The 22406-nt window shown below is 43.6% G+C and overlaps 1 protein-coding gene across 8 annotated transcripts in view; it reads right to left on the bottom strand.

The window, feature by feature from the left end:
• LOC110988366 (uncharacterized) overlaps positions 1–22406 on the bottom strand; it is a 66107-nt gene that overhangs the window by 6618 nt on the left and 37083 nt on the right. For 5 of the 8 annotated variants that reach the window (XM_087133605.1, XM_087133611.1, XM_087133601.1 and 2 more), the window contains 20 exons: positions 20422–20547; positions 19807–19877; positions 19348–19466; positions 18669–18856; positions 18233–18296; positions 17827–17934; positions 16852–17060; positions 15827–15864; positions 14640–14793; positions 14263–14333; positions 13136–13165; positions 12091–12183; positions 10494–10702; positions 8602–8726; positions 7169–7622; positions 6359–6422; positions 4902–4967; positions 2789–3695; positions 740–2002; positions 481–587 (listed from right to left, as the gene is read on the bottom strand). In XM_087133605.1, the coding sequence (XP_086989731.1) occupies positions 481–587; positions 740–2002; positions 2789–3695; positions 4902–4967; positions 6359–6422; positions 7169–7622; positions 8602–8726; positions 10494–10702; positions 12091–12183; positions 13136–13165; positions 14263–14333; positions 14640–14793; positions 15827–15864; positions 16852–17060; positions 17827–17934; positions 18233–18296; positions 18669–18856; positions 19348–19466; positions 19807–19877; positions 20422–20547 (4466 nt within the window). The remainder of the gene's footprint in view (positions 1–480; positions 588–739; positions 2003–2788; positions 3696–4901; positions 4968–6358; positions 6423–7168; positions 7623–8601; positions 8727–10493; positions 10703–12090; positions 12184–13135; positions 13166–14262; positions 14334–14639; positions 14794–15826; positions 15865–16851; positions 17061–17826; positions 17935–18232; positions 18297–18668; positions 18857–19347; positions 19467–19806; positions 19878–20421; positions 20548–22406) is intronic. The other 3 variants (XM_087133622.1, XM_087133623.1, XM_087133624.1) reach the window with 3 other exon arrangements.

Genomic DNA, 22406 nt, shown 5'->3' with positions numbered 1-22406 from the left:
TTCTCTTCAGATGTGATGAACCAAAAGAAGGGGCTGATGTCCATGTAATTTTGTCAATTAGAAGCACCTCTGCATTCTATCAATTTTATACCAACTGATATGCATTTACATGTAAGAAAACCATTCTTGTGATGTTTAGAGTGTTAAATAATTGAGGCACATTTTGAAGGGAATGACTGTGTTGTAACAATGCCACTATGGAGTACAGACAGACAAGGATTTCGGGTGAAGTAAAGTTACACGTAACTGAAGCTTCTGTTTAAACATGATGCCAAGTTTCTACCGAGTTTAAGTTTGACACCGGAGAGAGGTACTAAATCAGAAACGTTGCTTCATGAACAGAGTACAGTCATCTGCCCATTACACTGTATGAGGCAGTTCCCTGATCACTCCCAAAACACCTTGCACAGCTGGTGAAGTACTAGTTCCAATAAGCTATTGATCCTATCTTGTTTAAATGCATTCAGATTGAATCCTGACCTTAAGACACAGTTCCAGACACTGGTCAAAGGCCGTCTTCATGGTGTCCACTTGCGCTTTCATCATGTCAAAGGTCATCACAGAGGCTCCTCCTTTTGGGCTTGGGACTGAAGAACAAAAAACCCCACCATCAAAAAACAAGCTCCACGCCATGCGTCAGTTATTTTACAGGTTTTTAAGGTAATATACAATTATCAGTTGGTAAGTGTTGACTCAAAACATAACCTATAAGGCAAACAGGCAGACACAGTTAGCTGACCTGTGAGAGTACCTTTGATTGTGGGTGTCTGGCATTGTTCAACGGATTCCCCTCTTTGCTGTGTCTCACTGGAAGTCTTGTCTGCCACTATCCCATCACCAGATGGTCTCTCTGCCCCACTGCTGGCCTCAGATGACCTCCGCCGGTGACTGCGAGACCTTGGTGAATGGGTCTTGTCCAGTGGGTCCGGTTGTATGATAGTGTTATTGTTAGTGGAGGTATCAGAAATACTGGCTTCGTTCCGCTCCCTCCGCCGCCTCCTCGGTGAGGGCTTGTCGTTTGTCTTCTCATCCTTCACATCGTCGGTGGAGTTCTTCAGCTTCAAAGGGCCACTACTGGGATCTGCTTGAGATTCCTCTTTGGTATCGGCTTGGACGGTTGGCGGGGAAGCTTTCCTGGTTGTTTTTGGCGACAAGCTCTCCCGTAAGCTGCTGCTGCGGTTCTCCCTGTAGGAGGATGCCCTGCTCCGAGGAGACGAGGGCCTGGTGTCCGTCTGAGAGGCCTCAGAGGTCGAGATGGAATCGCTGGAGCCCTTTTGGTCCTCAGTTGAGGAAGCACCATTTGTGACTGCCTGGGCCTTTGAAGAGGATCCGCGTCGCCGCTGTTGCCTCAACTCTACCCTAGTTGCGGAGGACCTTCTAAAGCTCCTGTTGCTCTTAGCGACAGCAGCGCTGGAAGGTGGGGGCATGGCTAGCTTGTCGGCCTGCTCTTTGCCAGCACTGAGTTCAACCTCCTTCTGTGAACTAACAGTTGGTGGGGGAGATGATTTGTGTGCATCTTTTGAATCAATAGCGTGATCTGTGGTTACGGTTACCTGTGAAGTGACATCAGTGTCGGCATGCTGTTTGTTCTTTTCTGCCAGGGAATCCTTGGCAGACTGTTTTTCAGCAGAAGCAGAATTTTTTGTGGTCTCGGGAGGTGATTCTGGGGAGCTTCCCCCTGATTTGGACTGCCTGGACTCCTCGCCGGCTGCCCCAAACGAGGCTCGCTTGCCCCGGCCGGTCCTGGATGGGGACGGCGGGGGTGTCTCGTCCTTGCGGGCTGACACCTTGGCCAAGGAGCTGGCTGTGCCTACCTCGTAGGACTTTGGCTTGGGGAGGCCGGGCACCAATGGGAGGACTCTGTCCGGCCGGGCTCGGTGCTTCTCCCTGGCCGGGCTGTTGGCTCGGAGCCTCTTCCTCTCCATGCTATGACTCCTGGGATGGGAACGCAGCACCATGTTGAAGCTGGGAGACTCCGATCTCGTCTCCTGATCCAGGTTGGCTGCAATTAAAAATAAACAAAACATGAAACTCCAGTTGACAGTGAAGAAAGAAATGTGTGGGTGCGTGTGTGTATACACGTAGTACAGACAAATGTGAAGACCTAACAAAATGAGTATCAAGTCCCAAGAGCAACTTTTGAGTGAAAAGCCTTTAAGAGAATCTTTCATTGTGTACATCAATACATGGAAAAAACCTCAACTTGCTCTTTCTTGTACAAACTGAAACAGAATCACCAGAACTAAGCCCTTGAGACTTCTTTCACTGGATCTGGTCACAAATGTCTGCAGATGGACTTGCGATTGAGTCTGAGTCAAACCGAGTGTCTTAACACTTCAACGTCTTTTAAAACACCCAGTCATAGCCTTGGTACTTCTAAGCTTGATGCCAACTGCAAAGCTAGTAATTAGGTTTATTTGGAGAATCGGGAAAGAACTAAAAAAAGAATTTATATAACAGGTTTTGCCCTTACCCAACGTATATATTAAAAAACATTGTATGCTCAGTACTTGTCCGAGAGCTTGCGAAAAAAGTCACAAGCTTACTCGGGTGGGACTTGAACCCATGACCTCCTGCTTACTAGCGCAGACGTCTTAACCACTCGACCACCGAGCTTGCCGGGGGCGGCTGGCTGGTCTGAGTCAGGTGAAGCAGCGGGTACCGCGAACTATTTTCAAGATGTATTTAAAAAAAAAAAAAATACATCTTGAAAAGTAAAAAAAGACATCAACTCTGTGCGGCAGTGATATGCATTCTAGAATACATATCAAAGCCTTTTACACTTTACCCTCATGAAGGTCTGACATGGATGTGGTCTTTCTAAGGGTCGAGGATGGGGTCGGTTCCTTCCTCGCCTTAATCTTGTCCACCTTCTTCTGGCTGCTGGAGGAGATGGACCTTCGGCCCGGGTAGGTATCGTATTTGGTCGACCTGTCCAGATTCTCCTTGTTTGCCTTCTCGACAGCCTCTTGAGTCTCCATGGGCACTGACGCAGGCCTCTTGCCCTTAATGATGGGCACGTGGGCATGGTCGGAAGTTGTAATTGCAACGTGGGATTGGTCGTCCGACTTGACAACACCCTCTGAATGGCTATCAGGATGAGAGTTTGACGTCTCAGCAGGAACTTCCGGAGGCGACTCTGATCTAAAAATGCCATCTCTAACATCCGGAGTTGGAGTTTCAGCTTGGACTTCAGATGAATTAGCTCCTGATTTGTCAGTGGGACCAAGGACTCTTTGTTTCACTGTTTCTGGATCTCTAGTTTCTTGGACGTCTTGTGATTCTCTCAAAACGTCTTCCTTGGGAGTGCTCCCCGAGTCTTTGGTTACTGCAGAGTCATTCTCAGGCTGTTTCACCACAGGGGAGCTTTCAGCGGTTGGCTTGGTTTCAATTTCCCGCATCCCATCTTCAAGGACTTTCTGATTCTCTTGGCTCTTCTCAACGTCTTCCGCCACACCGCCTCTCACACTTGGAGAGTCTGCCCAAGTCACAACTGATTCGGAAGGCTTCTCACTGCAGTTGGTCTGTTCCCTTTTGCAGCTCTCCTCGTGCGTAGAGGCACTGGCCGCTGTCGCAGTTGGGGTGCAATCATTCAGGGAAGTCAGTGTCGAGATGGGAGTGGTGGTTGAGGAGGACGCGGAGGACGTGGAGGAAGAGGAAGACGTTGATTTGCCTCTCAAAGAGTTCCAGCCCATCTGCCGGGGAGAGAGAACAATTCTTATGTTGATACAAAACTTCATCTTTTTTGGTTACGGGACACATGTCCACACCGTATTCCAATAACTTACAAAGCTACAGAACGTGATTCTTAGACACTGGTGTAGCAAGCAAAATTGAAATGCACTGCATGATTTTCACCTGGAATACTTTATGAATGAAAAAAAAACCCAAACCACAGAACTGCAAGCAAAACATGGGAAAAAGCACTTAAAATACATGAATGCAAATATCTCTGTACAAAGTCCTATAAATCACAATGTCTTTACAACTCTCAAAAACCCATTGAATGAATGTTTGACTTTTGGTCTGCAAAACCCAGAACACCCTCTGTTTATTCATGTCATCAAATTTACCTTTGTTTGCTGTGATTGGCTTTTGTGCATATTGCCACAATATAACAAAACAAGTACCAACTGATGTAATGCAGGGCATAGCCTTTGTTCTCTTGCTTTATCTCAGGTGCAACGTGACCCTCATATGTCAGGCATCACACCAGCCAAAAACTGTTGACTGATATTACGTGATATAACAATGAACAGGTTTTAGAAAAGTGCTACATGTACGTAACAAGCAGGCTACACATAACATAAACAGGTGGAAACTCCCAATACACCAAACCAAGCAGCAATAGCATTGGATAATTGCACCCAGTAGACATTATGCACCACATTATTAGCTGGGAGCCAGTATACATACCGTAACAAGGACTGCAAGCATCACTTTTACAGATAATGAAGAGTTGAATGGAAACAAAACTGTACCCGAAAACATGCACTAAAGGACAGGACATGCTGGCCGACAAAAATGAACGGAAAATGGGGAAGGCAAGAATTGCTTGAAGTAAGGTTGTCTGGTGAGTGGATATGAAGGGGCCGTGTAAACTCTGTGAATTCTGACCATGCAACTACAGTTTTTCCCATTGTACATGAACTGCACTTGCAATTTTGGAAGGGAGGTTCAGTGTTAAATTATAAAAATACCTCTGTGGATTTTTGTGGGGGGTGAAAAGTTTTGGTGAAAAAATGTGTGAAATCTGCTGCTGCATTCCTTTTTGTTCTCAGCACAAATGCGATTAGCAATGTGTCATCTAAGTGTCCATGAAGTGGTGCATTTCTAACAAACTGCTTGAAAAAAGACTAAGCACCGCTTCAGGAGGGACTCCGGAGAGTGAACTAACTTACAGATTGCAGTCTCCGTCTAGTCTCATCTACAGCCTTAGCCATGGTATCCTTGCGACGTTGGAGGTACTAATGCCGAGGTGGAAAGACAGAGGGAGGACCGGAGACAGGTGGGGGGGAGGGGGATTGATAAGGAGAGAGAGAGAGGCAATGACTGGTGCATTATGGGAGCTACTCCTTGAAGGTTGCTGGTCAGTCCTCTACATTGTGCAATGAGGTCTGGATATGTAATGCATCAGAAGTTGAAATGACGCTGACAAATCATAGGATGTGTTTCCATTCAAACAAAAAAAAAGAGCAAAAAACCTGCTTCTTAAAGAAATTCACTCGTAGCAGAATACTAAGCAAAGCCACTTGCAGTAACTAAAAAGAGGGCGTGTAACACAAATTCATTAACGCAACAGCATCAATACATTTTACTTAAGTATTTTTTGTGGCTGCAAACCTATACATCCATTAAAACTAAATTGCATCCAAGACCCCTTACAATGATCCCCAATGGAGGTCAGCCCAGATATGGACACCAATGTTAATGAATGACTATTAGCTTGCTTTCACCTAGCAATTTCTATTTCAATATTCAGGGAAAATACTGATATCCATGTGATAAACTGCTTTGTGATGCAACAGAACTGTCACAGTTTGAGAGTCGGAAACATCAACTGAATTGGACAAAAACCACCCAACATAAACACACACCAACAAACACAACACGGCTAAGGCCACATTTCTCAGTTCAGGGCTTACACATAGAACAGCCATTAAACATCAGTCATGCAGGCTACATCAAAATAAATTTAATCAATGAATTCATTGTCTAATCAAATACTGATAACCTTAAACCACAAAAATAATTGATAAGCAATTACCACCCAATCAATCAACCAAATATCAGCCAAGTCAAAATTCATCCAAAAACCCAAACAAAATCTAATCACACAACACACACTCATTTCATAATTGTGGGGACAATACAAATATTAAAAACACAGATGCTGTGAAGACCCAAAACGTTACGGGGACAAAATATTGTCCTCACAACTCAGTCTCGATCTTCCTAACAAACAAAATTGTCTCCTCAATGCAGTAATGACCTGGGCACCCACATGAACACACACACACACACAAAACTCAACTCGACAGATACAGCAAAAATCCAGTTTTATGGGCAACCTGCCAAAGACATATGCAAATAAAAAGAGGTGCAGATCAGCTTTGATTTGCCTGAAGTACTGAACTCTTGGTTTCATGACAGTAAACACTGCTTCTTCAATTGCTTCTCAAGCATGGCCAGCCGGCGCATCTCCCTTCCAAGCACAGTGCCTTTTGCAAGTATCCTAGCAACAGCATAACCTACGGGGAGACAGGCACAGAGCTACTATGCACACAAGAAACTGAAAGCACGCTGATGGATGATAAGGGCGACACAGGACAAGATGGCGGCTGTGAAGGATACTCACCACCTGGGCTGTGACTCCTCCTACTGATGAGGACGGCGTCGGGCGTGTACTCGCTGCCACACCCCTTGCACATAAAGAGATATCCAAATGTAGCAAAATGTTAGGACTTGAGCTTGTGTAATGAATGCTAACATAGATTTAGCAAGGGAAAATAACCCAAACCTGTATCGCTCATGAGCTCACTTTCAGTTGTTGGGATATTGAGTTACAGAATCCAAATCTTGCCCAACGGACGCCGCTACAGATGAGTATTCTCCTGACAGACTTAAACCACAATCAGGTCAAAAACAGAGTTCCTAAATGCAGAGCAGACTTTTTCATTGCTGGTCATATCTGGTACATTGTGAGAGGGTGTAGAGTTCCTATCACTTTATGGAAGAACATGTCATGCTCAGGTCACAGGCAGGGGTGAGATACAGAAAAAATAAGAGAAATCCACAAAGCATTCAGCAAAGGCATAAATGACTGTGACTTTTCAGGCTGCTAAGGCATAAGCTCTCTTCCAAATGGCTAGACTCATACAAATTTTGCACTGGATTGTTTGGGCAGGAAGGCCACAAAAGTAGGAAAACCTACATGATTAAATCTCTACAAAACCACAATGATATGGTAAAAATCCTAAAAACCTGGAGAAAAATTTGGAAAAATCACATCCTGAGTGAGTTAAAGTGTGCTTTTTTACACCACTACCAGCAAAATTCATCAGGTGTTGTTACTCATTGAACTACAGTAGGCCAAGTTGCCACTACTCATTACACTGCATGGAGTCGCTCTTCCTTTTCAAACAGACTTCCCTGATGGTAAACTCACCTGATGTGACTGAGCTGTGAGCGGGACAGGAACTTGGAGGAGATGCTCAGCCGGTGGTGGTTGCCGTTGCTCAGCCCCGCCGAGGCAAAACCCGACTGCAGCTGCTCCAGACACTTGCCAAACTTCTCCTGCTCGGTGAAGCTGTAGTTGGTGTGGAGGAAGCTCTCCTGGTCTTCGCCCGCATCCTCCTCTTCCTCCTCTTCTCGATCAGCGCCGGGGGCCTCCTGGCCGCGGGCCCCCTCCTCGGCTGGGGTTGCGGCAGTGACGGAGGCGGTGGTAGTGGAAGTTCCCTGTGGTGATGGGTCGGTGGGTGAGGAGGGGTTGATGTCGGTGGCAGGCTTCTCCTTGTTGCCCGCTTCGTTGTCTTCGTCTGCAACTTCATCTTCCGCGTCGTCTTCATCTTCATCTTCGCTGGTGCCGAGACTGACGGGGTCAGTGCTTTCAGATTCCTCAACTGTAACATAAATACAAGCGTGAAAGAACACGCACACTACTAATCTTGGCTTAACATCAACAGGGCCTGCTCTTTTCATGAAAGGTATATTTCTTCCTACAAATGGCTGGTACAACTGCGGCTGGCCATCAGCTCAAAAGCACCAAATAAGGAAAACTACTGACAAATTTTAAATGAAAATATGACCCTTCTTAAAGTAATGGGGTAAAAGTACACTTTGAGCGGTGAAATCTGACACAAAACAAGACTGATACTTCCAGTGATCTTGGTGCAGCGCGAGAGAAGTCGTAAATGCATGTTAAAATGAATTTCCCCAACACTGGTCGACATTCTGAAATAATGCGAGTTAAGTCAGTAATGCACCACACCTTGGTCTAGCTCTTTAACATCCCTGGCTAGCTTGGGTTCCCAGACTGTCAGCCTCCATGTCACCTACCCAAGCAATTTTTAATCAGGCAAGATCAAATACCACGCACAAAACATTACCGATCAGTAACTGACTACAGCCCAAATCAAAAAGTATACAGAAAAAACCCACACTGCATTTTTGACAGCTCCATACGTATCCAACAGATGACTTTAGATTAAGAGCCCTGAGCTGGACCAAGAGAGGGCGCAATATTCCTAGAAACAGAGACTCCTTTGGTCGGAACTGTACTTTGCTGGTCCATGAACGACTATGAAATGCATGAGCTACGGTCGCGTTGCTACCAGCAAAATAAACACTTTTGACCAACCTGGCTCAGTTAAACCGATGAGGGGGTGCTTCTGCTCCGGGCATTTGTACGAGGTATTCCGGACAACGACAATAGCGGTTATTTCAAGGACGTAGTAAACAATCCAACTGGGTTATATAATACCGAGTACTTCCCTCCATTTTCAAAGGACAGAAGTCAGAGACATCTGACATCTTTGACTGGTAGAGCACCATGCCATCCCCTTGTACCATGCTGCAGTTGAGGACCGCCTTGTTGCTTACCTTGGGTGAGGCCTTGGTCCTGTATAATCCTGCTACTCCTGGGGCTTTCCTTCTTGACTGATCGTGCCCGTCGCCGCTGAAGCTCTTCAAGACTCGAGGTGGACTCCGTCACCTGAAATTTCAGACTAGCACCCCAAAGCTCATATTAAACATTACTGTAAAACATGCTTTCGATATATAAACAAGTGACTGCAAACCAGCTTTATGTGACAATTTTGCACCAAAAAAGGAGCGACTGAGAATTAACGGTTGAGAAAACATGCTGAGTACATGTACTTGCAGTTATAACAATCTTGGCATGAACAAAAACAAATCAAAAACCCCATAAGAGAACAAAATAAAGAAGTCCAAGAGAAAGCCATGTTTATGCTTCACGGTATTTTCTCCCGTCAAACAGGACCATCACAATGCAATGTGCCCCCAAGAGGTCACAAAAGAGGCCACACTGGCAATGAACTGTCATAAACGATCAACCCAAATGATTCACTTTTGTAAAATGACCCTACAGTTGTTACAATGTCAGTTTTCAGCACACGGATTATTAAAACGGCACATCTGTACTTTTGAACAGAGTGGGCTTCGCATACGTACAGGAGGCTTCGATAGTTGCTCATCTGCAGGGCATAGGGCTGTTAGCAGTCAAGATTACGTTTAAGGAGGACATTAGCTATGCACTGCCTGCCTGCAGTGCACACTAACAGGCAAGAAAGGATAGGCTGGTGGAAGTTTTTCAAACGGGCTTGTGCACATTCCTGACACACAAGGAATGACCGTATTTTCAAACAGACTCAGCCAGAGATGCCAACATTGAAGATGAGGAATCTGTAAGGTCTCTGCCAAAGCCCAAACTTTATCGTACTTGTATATTGGTATGAACGCAGACAGCGTAGCCTGCACAGGTACGTACGTGGTGTCACGCACATGCTTGGCGTAACGAAAATGTTCACTCAGATGCTACCAAAAAATGACAAAACTTACGAATCCAAACTATTTTAAGAAGTCCAAGATTGTTTCAATATTGCTGTCAATTCTTTATCAACACATGTGGTGACCAAGGAGATTAAATTTCATCAGTTTCAATTTTGTAGATCAACACTCATTGCATTGATGCTATAATCACGGTACCATGCAGCGTGACAAGTATTAGCATCCAGTGTTGTGTAAACACTACCATTTGCAAAGTACCTGTGCACCAGTTGAGAATTCCGCCGGCTATCATGCTCAGCAGCATCGTAATAAATTGAGAAATTTTTCAAATGCCTTACGAATCTTTGAATATTAAATGGAAAGTCACCAATGGTGAAATGACAAAACTAAACTTAAAGAAGCTGATCTCATTTGGCATGGGCTGTAACTGACTATTTCGGCAGAAAATATGACGTAATGGGCCAACCTCTTTCCCAAGCAAAATTTCAGGTGTACACTGTGTATTATGGCTGATTTGGTGGGATGCGTAAAAGTTGGTCAGTTTCATGGGCAAGAAGTACGACACAAATAAACATTTCTTCCTGTCTAAAATTGGCTTTAATATAACGGCCAAGACAGGCAACATATAAAACCAACACAAATATTCAGGTAATTTTGTTTATCACAGTTTGCTTAAAAATCCGAAAGCATTCACAAGGCAGTTGTAAGGCCGTAAAGTTGATCCTCAATCCGGAGGCCTTCCGGTGAAATACATGTAGGAAGGGTTGGCATCTCTGACTCAGCACGTGCCAATGCGTGTCCCATGCCAAATGCCCATAAACCTGGGCGGGCATGCAGTGTGCTCTCACCACTTCTTGTTGTTGCTATGTAAAAGCATGCCCTCTCTTGTTCGCACTTGGAGGGGATATTGCAGATTCTTCTTATTGCTTCAAATGTATCCCAGTTGCCAAGGAAACGCATCCTACCTCTCAGGGGAGGAGCTGGACTCCTCACTGGGTGGGTAGATGATGACCTCGTTGGCTTCCTCCTCCTCTTCTTCCTCATCCTGCTCCTCCTCTGCCTTCCCCAGGCTCAGCTCCTCGTCGGGCGTGTCGGGGCTCAGGATGCTGTGGGTGTGGCTGGCGGGAGGGAGGAATGGCTCGCTTCCACGAGAAGATGTCACAAACCCCTGCAGCTGTGGAAAAGAAGATGAGTGGTCACTCCATATACTTGACAATGGGGGAAGGGGGAAATGTGGTGTTATACGAAACTTTTTACTCGTAAAACAGAGAAGGGGACCACTGATGTACTACTTCTAATATAAGATTTACAAGCTGCATGTTTAATTATTTTCCAAAATGCTCTTACTTTGCTAATTAGGCATCTTAATGAGGTCAAAATGTAATAAAACTGTTTTATTTTGCATCTCTCTGTGACCAATTTCGGCGTTCACACAACACCATTTCTGACATGAATTACGTGTCAAAATGTCGTTCCGTCCACCGAAGAATTGCCCATTTACAGCCTAGCCTGATTAGAACAAGAGTGAGATAGAGGTGTGATGAAAGTCTCTTCTTTACATTAAAGGTAAACGTGTAGAACTTTGTACATAACCCATACGAGATATGTTGTAAGCCTCTCCGTGCATTGAACCATGAGAATTTGTTTGGTGGTAGGGTACTGTCGGTTGCAGGACGATGGCTATGAACAGGCTTCCAGAGAAATGGAGATATACGGTATTCTGTAAAGTTTGGTACATGATTTGATGAAAATAGCCTCTTTTGTGATCTGCCCAAGCAATAAATTGACCTTTTTTTGCTACTGCACAATGTGTATTGTCTTTGCTCGACTCAGGCATGTTATAAAGGTTTAACCCTAACCCTCAATTCTCCTATATCCTTCGGGTGGTTTTGGAAGATTGAGGGTGAATAGCAAAAGTGCATGGCTGATTGGGAAGGATGCCATGAGTGAAGGTCGTAGATTAGTCCTTGTGTTGTTTTTGCTTAGTCAAGCACAATTCAGCCCGATATTTCTTTTGAATCAACCGCACAGCTCAGGAATGCCATTTGCACTGCCCCAACATAATGACAGGAATTGCCACAGGATTTGAAGGATTGAGGCATGGGACAGCTCTAAAAAACATTTTCAAGAAATTTTAGAGGATTTGGAGGATTGAGGCTGAATACAACTTTTTCATGTTGAAAATCTGAGGGATTTTGGAGGACTGAGGCTGAATACAACTTTTTCATGTTGAAAATCTGAGTATTTTGGAGGATTGAGGATGGTTCCTAGTAAAAAGGCCTAGGGGGTTAGGGTTAAAGTTGATATTTTAGCAAAAAAATTCACAATAAAATGACACAGAACACACACTGCAATGACTGTGAGAGCCGACAATGACGAGGTGATACTGTTGCTGCAGTTTATTTGCATGGCCTGTGACTAGAATTTACACCGGAGGTCTTATGTCGGTCTTGTGATGGAGACGTGATCTGACGTTGTAACAATCCGTCCTTTCATTTCTGGAATACTGATTTTGAGTATCTCCCCAAAGTTTTTCGGCCATTAAAGAAAAGGACGACTCACCAACGGATTGGAGGGATCTCTCTGATCTTCTAATTCAGCCAAGCCTTCTTCAGCAGGCACAAAGTCTTCTGCCTCAGTGATGTGCAATGAACTCTAAAGCCATTAGAAAAGGGAGAAATGTCAGCATTTACACATGGTCCAAATGTGGGTGGTGTGAATTTATGATTTCTTTCATGTCTTTACATTTCTTCAGAAGTTTCTCTCATTATGAAGTTTATGTGCCAGTTCACTGTTGGTGCTGAACGTTTACCACTTAAAATCCTCCTACCCCCAAAAGAAGAAGGTAAAGTGGCTTCCCTACAAGCTAGGTTATTTCAGTAGACCTTACATTTGGGTCTTAATGAATGCAGATTTGTAGAAGACAACTGATGAAGCATTTACACATTATACAGATGCGGTGTTCCCCTCAAGATCAAAGTAAGTAGCTAATAGCATTACTGTGACGTTCCACAGAGATTTCACTTGAATTTCTTTTGCCCAACTTGGGAAATAATTATTACTATTATTATGAATTATTTTAACTCTCCCGTCGCAGCCCAGAGGCTGAATTGTGGGCCAGTTTACACTCATAAAAAAATTACCAATAATTGCTTAAAAACATCTTAAAGAAAGAATTTACTCAGATAAAACTTTTAGTTAGAAAAATTCTAAAAATTTTAAACAAAACCAAGTTCGCTAAAATGTCACTATTTCAATTATAAACAGTTAAAATAGGACACAAAATCTACAATAATTACAAGAAGTTCTCATTCAGAAGTCAACGAGAGAAGGGATTGAACTGTATTTGTATCTATCAGTTCGGCATCTCGGGATTGACAAAGTGTTGGCGTTTCGTAAATTACTGGACCTCGTTGGTGGAAGCCAGTCGCGATGAGAAATAAGAAGTTTCTTGCCAAATTTCAAACACAACTGATCACGTCTTTCCTTTAACGAGGGTAGTTGCAGCTCACTGCACATATGATCATATGACGTATGACTTGAAACATCAATGGATGAAATAGTCCAAAAAGCTCGTTTTTGTAGTTTTTGGAGCAATTGGTCTTACCTGCAGTCTCTCCTTTTCTGCTATTGCAGCCTGAAACACAGAGAAAGAAACTTGGTCAGCTTCGGATACAATCCATTGTCCAGTGTCGTAGTCAAGACGCTCAAAAGGTCAGTCACAAGAACAGAGTGACCAGGGACAAAGGAATGCTTTTGCTGTAGTTCATATAAAGTTGAAGTTTGGAAATTAAATTCAGACCGAAGATGTGATCTGACATTGAAACAATTCATCTGTTTTCTGGTCTCTAAGTTAAAAAAAGTGACTTTAATACAAAAAGATAAAACACAAGTTCAACTACAAGAGGCAATTCAAATACACGGTACTAAAGAAAAGTGAAAAAAATTAGAATACAGTAAAACCACACCCATGGTTAGTTAAAAAGAGACTGATAAAAATTCCAATTATCTTATGAAATAAATATTAACAATGCATACTTTAACACTTAAAAATTGTAACAATGTAATATGATAAATCTTGACATCACAAACAATAGTCACTTGCTGGTTTTCTCAGACCAAAAAAGCAGAAAAAAGTTATGGAAAGACATGCAACTGGTGCTAATTACCCTATAAACCCCCTTTTTTTCCCTCATGCATAAACTTCCCAGATCCATTCAATCTGATCCTTTGGAGATCCATGATGGTCAAATAAAACCAACTTCAAATAAGGAGTCCGTTTCAAAATTTGAATATACTGCATCATCATAAAGAAAAAATTCAAAAACTGACAACAAATTAGTAATTCAGTGCTTATTATTTTCCAACATGCAAAACCAATCTTGTAACACAGTTTACGGTTGCATTCAAACCCGACAAACTCGTCAAAGCAAACGGCGATCCTTCTTTTGAAACAATAGCGGCCAACCCTTCTTTAATATTCCGAGCCATCGGTGACAAACCAACACAACCACTGGCTGAACAAGTAAAGCCAGAGCCCACACCATTTGGACTGCTCGCTATCTGGACACACCCTCGGTGTGTCACTGAGCACTTACCTGGATTGTCATGGGTCAGTGTGTCAGTACAAACACGGGAGTGAACGTGCAGGAGCATTCGTGAGTAGTAACACTGGTCTCCCAGAAACAGAGGTGAGTCAAGAGAGTTTTTTTTTAACAAGAGATGGATACTTACAGAGTGTAAAATTGCAAAATGTCTTACTTGCTCGGCCAGGTTTTCTGGCTCCACGGTGTAACGCCTTCTATCTGTAATTACATGTACATACACAAACAAGAATAGTGTGTTAAAAAACACAAATGCCCTGCCAAGTCCATGCCTAAACGTGTCAGGTGACACATCTCTGGAAATGAACTTCTTTTCTGAAGCATTTTCTGCAAACACAGGAAGTTCAGTGTCCTCACTACCTTTATTAAGCTTGCATGAGTATTAGAAATAATCCAGTCACCCGATTTTTGGAGAGTAGCAAATGACCAGCTACCTCTAAGCATGTCTGTGCCTATTTATACTTTTGAGTGCATTCCATGCGAGGTTTATGCAATGCCTCTGCCTACCTATGCCATCTGCCAGCCTGAGCTCAATATCACGGTGGGCGTCCCATTCTGACTTCACCTTGAAGCCCTTGGAGTCCAGCCGCTGAGCCCAGCGGCCCCTGGGCTGGGCTGGGTTGCTGTAGGTGGTAGGGCTGGGCAGGTCCTCTCCGCAAACCTGCATGTGCATGTAAATATGGCACACAGGGATATCACAGTGAGTTTCAGAAGACCAGCGATTTAGGCATCAGTGGGCCACACACTGGGCACTTGAGATAATAGGACTGATCCATTCAGCCCTGCCCCATTGCTTTCTGACCAATCACAGCCTGACGTGCGCACATGCGTTTGGTGTGTACAGCTAGCACCTGTAGTGTGGTATTGCAGAAGAGCATGTGCTTCCATAAGTGCCCATGTGCACACTGGGCGGGGCTTACTGGATCAGTCTCTATCATGGAGTTGCTTGGCACAGAAATGTATGACGTTCTTGTACAATGAGAGAGAACTGCAGGGTGAAAATACTTCAATCGGGAAAGATATTAAAGTTTAGCAAATAAAGCTTATCGCACTTTATTCAGACATCCGAATCTATTCACGGAATCACGCAATTACAATGACTGCATTAACAGAAATTTCCAAACATATGCCACCTGGCACTTCCTTAGAAACAAGCCTCTTTTATCATTTCTGTCCCCCCCAAAAAAACCATTTCTGTCAAATATAGTCCAACATGTGAGCACATGCATACGGCCAGGACCTGTAGTGTGGTATTGCAAAGGAGCACATGCTACCGTAAGTGCCCATGTATGCAGTGGGCGGGGCTTACTGGATCTCTCCACCCAGCCAGGAGTAAATGGGTACCTGCGAGGGTAGACACGGTTATGTTTAACCGTTTGCACCAAAATGGCAGAATCAGGCTAGTATACTCCCCAGAGAGCTGAGATGGTTTCAGGAATTTTCAGATGACGTGAGCCCAATGTGCAGGGATAATGATAACAAGCGTATAGAGACATTTCATATATATATTTCGCTATATTAGAACTGACTATAATTATTAAATAGCATGCCACAAGTACTATTCTTTCAAGCAGGTCTGAAGCCAAAACACAAGATACACACAAAGGTAATTGGTGCAGGTAGCTACCAAAGACAGTTATATTACAAGGCATTGACTTATTAACCAGAATTGAGCCAAGATTAAGTTGACTGACCTGTTTCTTTGCCCAAAGGGGAAGGTCCGCTGTGCTATCTGCAGAGATAAGGAAAACGGTAAACCAAAGTGAGAATGAGTTAACCAATGTTCTACTAAATCCCTGACATTTATCTCCGGGCAAATCCTAGATCTCCTATTGTTCTAATTATTCTCCAAGTCAAATTATCACCGGGCACATCTTGGACTTCAGGCAACACAGAAGACACCATTTGCCTTGGCAAGGGACCACAATGCTGCATCTTTAACCATTTCATGCCAGATGGCAAGTGCCTGTAAACACGCAGGGCTTTTTTGTACAGTGGCCATTTTATGTATGTAGCACTTGGAGGTTGAGTGTGTATGGCGCCCTCTGGCATCCTGTGTCGTAGCCGAGCGTAGAAGCAGTAGAACACTGCTCTGTGATATTGTCTGGGAGTGTGAAAGATTGATGTCATGCGAGGAATTATCAAAGAAATCCTTCACAAAGTGTCAATTGCATTTGTAATGTCCAAATTTGGTAAAATAGAAAGTTCAAATTTTGAAAAAAGAACTGTGGTTGTATGAGACATCACACATGTAAGTCTGCACGGTGGGCATGAAATAAAGCATGGAAGGCTTACAGTAACCCCTTTAAATCAGGTGAGTTCTTGAAGTTTGTCATGGTAAAGGCAGCAAGTATACAGGTTTGGGGTAGCACCATGCAAGGATATCTCTTTCTGAGCATGTGTGGTTCTTTTCAGAACCGGTTCTTCTCTGGTTCCTCTCAGAACCACATACACTCAGAAAGAGAAATCCTTGCATGGTGCTCCCCCAACCCTCTATAACTTGACACCATTTTAATTAATCTCTTTTTTGAGTTGTACGGTTCTGAGAAGAACCAGTTGCTTCAACGTGACATTTTGTACAGTGTCCTTTGTTAATTATCAGGGGACTGCAGCCGTAATATCGTGCCCTTTAAAAAAAAAAAGGTATTTGTGGCCAAAAATATTAGAGCACCTGGAGCAATGACTGGTCAACTGTTACGCGCATGTTAAAGTGACATACGTAGTTTGGGTCCCCCTTGCCAGTCCACCTCATCTTGCTCCTCCTCGTCTCCGTTGTCCTCATCGCCTCGCTCGTCCATCATCTCGGTGTCCGCGGCAATGCTGTCGCTCTCTGTGACGGCTGGGGTTGCTGTGCTGTTCCTGCTTCTGGTCTCTATGGCGATGGCTTTTGGATCCAACTCGTCAGGTGGCACGATGTAGGTGCCTCGTCTGGGCCAGAAAAACCAATGCAAAAGTGGTGACTCCCCTACAGTGCTTGTAACCTTCATAAAACGGAACCTACATAAATGTAACCAACTGCTAATTGAGACAGTTTTTTGGCTTCCCTATTTTTCTGTTCATTTATTTTCATGGTAACTATAAAAGCTTTCATGATGCTAGAATATCCAGGCAGGAGACAAGAATACCCTGCCCTTGAATCTTCTTTGATGTATGCAATCTTCTTCCTCATTTTCTAAGAATCGTGCTGAGCCTTTTGGAAAGTTTTTTAATGATGTCTTGCAATCATTTTGACACAAATTTTAAGGAAAAAAATCACTGTCCACGTAAAATACCTGTTTTTCCAAGACAGGTTGGCACATGTTAAATGTTCGAGGTTGGACTAAATCCAAACCTCACAGATGTACTTATAACAGATGTCTTCATGTGCATGAGAAGTTTCAAAGAGATTGATCATTGGGACGGTTGAGGTTTGGGGTAAAGATGTCCCATTCTCCGAAGGAAATCCAGGAAAACTGTTCATGTATTACAAAATCTAACATTTACCTGATGGATCAAATCTCAAACCAACTCTCCTTAGCAGCAGGAGCTACAGAGTATTCCAAATACAATGGTCCAATTCCCGAATTCCAGCATTTAACTGACTTACTGAAACTCCAATTTACGTTGACAGTGCCACAAAACTTCATGAATGACCTGATCTGTGTCTGACTATATCGGATCGAGCTCTAATCCATCGCGTCTCTGACTCACTCACCTCAGCATTGAATACGCAGGCGTCTGCTTCATGTGCTGTCCCATCTCATTGAGCCTTTCCTTCATATTATGCGTAAAGCCCCACGGCAGCCGCCACACAAAGATGCACCTGGAAGGAATGAGAACCACAGAATCAAACACACTTGATAAGGAAAAATGAACACCCGAAAACTCTCCCAATCTTAAATTACTCCCACTAATTTGAAGAGCTATTTTGCTCCAAATGAAGTAATTCAAAAGCGAAACACTGGTTTTCTTGAGCATGTTTTTAGTAAGCTTCCTTCTTTTGTTAACAATTTTTATTCTGTTTATTTCAAACTGTTCCCGAGGTATGTTTTGAGGTTAATCTGCTCTTATTTACACACCAATGCATTGGCACTTTGGAAGGTTTCCGCTCACTGACTTACCCGTCACCGGACGTAGAAATGAGATGCTTGCAATCACTGGTGAATTTGATGCCAGTTACCAGTTCTGGGAGCAAAGAACAACTTCACTTTAAAAGTCCATTTTGGTTTTTTTGGGGTGAGGGGCTGGAAAATATTTCTGATAAACGTTTGCAGGGTTCCAGTTGGCCAAACAAGAAAATATATCTGCCTGTACATTTTTGCAAGCCACTAATTTTTCATGCAGTGTTAAAGACCATTTTTTTTCCTCACCAACTGGCGATTCTGAATGATCTTGGAGGAACGGAGTAAAACAAGTCCAACGGGCCAAATCCTGAGTGGAGCAACTAAGAAGTACCGTAGGTCTGCATCTTGGAAGGGTCTACTGGTATTTCTACCCTAATTAGATAGTCAGCTTTGCTAAAGTCTCACGACAACAAATTGCCCCGCGGATACTCACCAGAGTGGCCGTCCATGGTGGCCACGCACTCCCCAGAGTAGAAGTCAAAGATGGCCACGCTTTTGTCGGAGCAGCTGGTGGCTATGTACATGCCGGAGGGGTCCAACTCCACCTTGATCAGGGTGCCGTCCTCCCCCACTGAACCCTTGTAGGTGCGCTTCAGTTTGCCCGAGACGGCATTGTGGATTCTGGCGGGGCAAAGGCAGTACACAAACACACATGACTGCACCCACAAGCCACAACCACAACGGATAAAGTGCATCTGCAAGATTTAATCTTGCAACAGGTAGATCAAGCTAGAAAAAAACATCCTGAAATCGGCAGATGAAACTGAAAAAGGTGGATACAATATGAAAAAAGGTAGAGGAGACAAATAGCATATGAAAAGGAAATTAAGACCTGGAAGATAATAATTGGATTTGCACGGTGATTTCCAAAAAGAAGCTAAGAGCTTTGAAAATTTATGGGAAAAATATACAGCACTTCATTACATCAGCTGCTGTACTGTGCAAAAGTAATGGCCACTGTCCGTTTCTTCTAAACAGAGTTGGTACACTGTTTCCCCAAGTCCTTTGGGTTTCCTTAGTTTACACTGGTTATATTTTTGGACTGGTCCTCAGAAATCCCAGGCTTATGCATTTCCAACAATGTGTCATGTTTTCATTGCTTTTCAGCTAACCTGATATTTCTGTCCTGACAAGCGGTGGCAACAAATTTTTCAGTGGGATCCACGGTCAGGTCATAAATCGTTGTCTTGCCGACAACGTGGTGGTTGCGAATGAACTCAAACTCTGGATTCTGGTGAAATAAGCAACCAAGAAATTAAGATATGAAGGTTTTAAAGTTGCACGTACTGTGAGCACCAACGATGAAGAACATGACGATAATGCTGAACAATTTTCGCTGTCAATGTCAATCATGAAGTCATGATTATAAAGAGGGCGTCCTGCAAACATAACAAAAGCTTCAGTTCTTCTCACTAAAACTACACCAAGATATGAATATTGACAGGATGGTGATGGTGCTAGATTTGGCATATCCTTCCTGTTCAAATGTCATCATGGGTAGCTCGACTGTTGCCGCAGACTTTATAACTCCTTTGGCCTGGCTGGCAGGGCGTAAAATCCAAGACGCTTACCTGAGTTGCCACTCTGAACATGAGAGCCTTGTCAGCTCCACAGCTGATCATCTGAAGACGGTCGTTGCACTCTGTAACAGGCAAACGCAAGCAAAAACCCAAAATGACTGTTTGCTGGGGAAGCGACAACGAGCATCCCCGAGATCAATAACTGGAACTATTGGGAGGAAGAGCAAACAGGAGTACCACTAATGAGGAGAAGGTGAAATTATTGCCAGCCAAGAAGAGGTAGACAATACTGATGAAATAGGATAAACGTTATTTTGAATAATGCATAATTGCAGGCATGCAACTTGGACTTTGACAAAAAACAGGAGGAAATTCCAACCTGTACAAAACTTTGCACTGTGTTTTTCATCTTTCAATGGCATGAGTGTGAACTGAAGAAACAAGGAAATCAACTGATCTGAGGAAAAGTTGCATGCCTGATAATCCAAGATTAAATAAAAACAAAATCAAAATAGATAAGAAAATAAAGAAAGCACTTGATGCAGAGGAGAATGAAATGAGTAGCAAAGTGTAGGATATTTCAAATAGACTGTCACAAATGTGTCGATTAAATGTATTTGGCTTTCTTTTCCCGTTTTTCTCTCACAGATGGACAACTGAACTCACGTGTGAACTTGACGGCTGTGATGGAAGACGAGTGGTCATCCAGGGTCTGAAGCAGTGAGCAATCTTCTTGCATGTTGAAGACATGGATAAGTCGGTCTCGACTTGCTGAAGCCAGTAAGTAACATCCTATCCAATCAAGAACAATATTTTGGCTTTTGCTCTCTCTCAAAAAAAAATTGAATGAAAACAAATTAATGTTTTCGTTCACAACACCTGAGAAATTTGTACCTGAAAATAAAAACTCCTCTCTGTCAGATGTGGAATCAGTGAGCTTACACACACATGATCCCAACACTGGATCATTATTCCAACTCCCATCCCACCTCCCTTCCTGCTTAAAGTGATGGGTTGCAGGCCCTGATGAACACTGCTTCCTTCACCCTCCCCCCTTTCGCATTACCATGTGTCCCCGGCCAGGATGTTGAATTCTGATTTGTCAGTGTACAGTGACCAGGTGGTTCCATATGAATATGTTGAGAAACTTCTCAACATGTGCAGCTGGGATGACGGTGCTCTAGCAACCTGGTCTTGAGGGACTTCTCAATCTCCCCAATACAGGACTCTGTGTAATTGTCCTTGTCTAATCTGCCCTTGGCACAGGATGTGGTGGATCAAACCCATCTGGTCCTACACCGTTTCATCCTACGGGTAATAGAGTAATTCTCTGACAGTGTGCGGTGGGCTTGAAACAGAATGCTGCACAACACAATCACCACAAACAAAACATTTGGAGGTCATCCCTTACATCAAAGGGACCTCCAAGGCACTTGGAATATCTTCACCCTACAACATGAATGTGTGTTTCACACCCACGCACACAAGTGTGTATTTGCCTGCAACTGGGGACCCCCTTTTGTTCCTCTTTTGTTTGTACTTTAACTTTTTTAGAAGACCACCAATATGTTTTGTACACAGTTGTCAATCGGGGACCCTCTGTCAATCGGGGACCTTATTGTCCTCTATTGTTCAGGGTCCCCAATTGAATGCAGAAACAAACTCACACTGTCCAACAATTACTTGTGTCACCTATAAAGATAAAACATAAAAAGACCAGATGGGTTTGATCTACCACATTCCGTGCCAAGGGCATACTAGACAAGGACAACTGCACAGAGCACTGTATTGGGGAGACTCAGATGCCCTGCAAGACCAGATTTCCAGAGCACCATCGTCCCATCGCCACATGCTCAGAGGTTTCTCAACATTCATATCAGATCACCTGGTCACTACATTGACATGTCAGAAGTTAACACCCTGGACAGGTAAGCACAGGTATTTCAAAAGGGTGGTTGAAGGAGCCCACCAACCATCATTTAACCAGGGCAGGAGGCAATATTGACTTCCCGGGGTCAGTGATCTGGAGTTGGGTTCACGTGTCCATAAGCTCACCAATTCAACATCTGTATCAGGCCTCAATATAAATTGTTTTAACTACTTGTCCATCGGGCAAGTAGCACTGAAAATTTACTTGCCTGAGGTAAGATTTTACTTGCCCAAACCCTGGCTTAGTCGCTCGTTGCTGCGTGGGGACAGTAAGTTCCTCCCTTCAACCAATCACCATTGCTACGCCACAATACAACATGAATATACATCACCCCAATGTGCGCAGGACTCTGATGCATCATTCATAAAAGTTCAGGCAATAGACTTTTTCTTCAGCACTGGATGATTTTGACTGGTGTCATACATGTATATGCAAAAAGTACACACACAAGTACCAGGTAAAGTTCACTGATGTTGAAGTCACACCCACATGTCAAACAGTCTTTGAGCTTCCGGCTGTCAGAGCTCCACTGCGCCGCGTGTGAAATAACCAATGAGGTTTGGTGCCCAGACACAAGGGTATTTTACAGTTTATTTGTGTATGCATTTTCCCTTGTGTGGAAAGGTGCCCTGCTAAATGTACAGTGTGCTTAACACACACGAGCGTGTACATGTACGTAATGATGCAAAAACATTGTTGTACACCACATAGCTGTTTACTT

This window comes from Acanthaster planci, linkage group LG01, assembly GCF_054643075.1.
Source record: "Acanthaster planci isolate LZ-2023a linkage group LG01, COTS_SCS, whole genome shotgun sequence".
NCBI classification, from domain to species: Eukaryota; Metazoa; Echinodermata; class Asteroidea; order Valvatida; family Acanthasteridae; genus Acanthaster; species Acanthaster planci.
The sequence above is the reverse complement of the archived record's forward strand: the minus strand, read 5'-3'. Positions and strand labels throughout refer to the sequence as shown.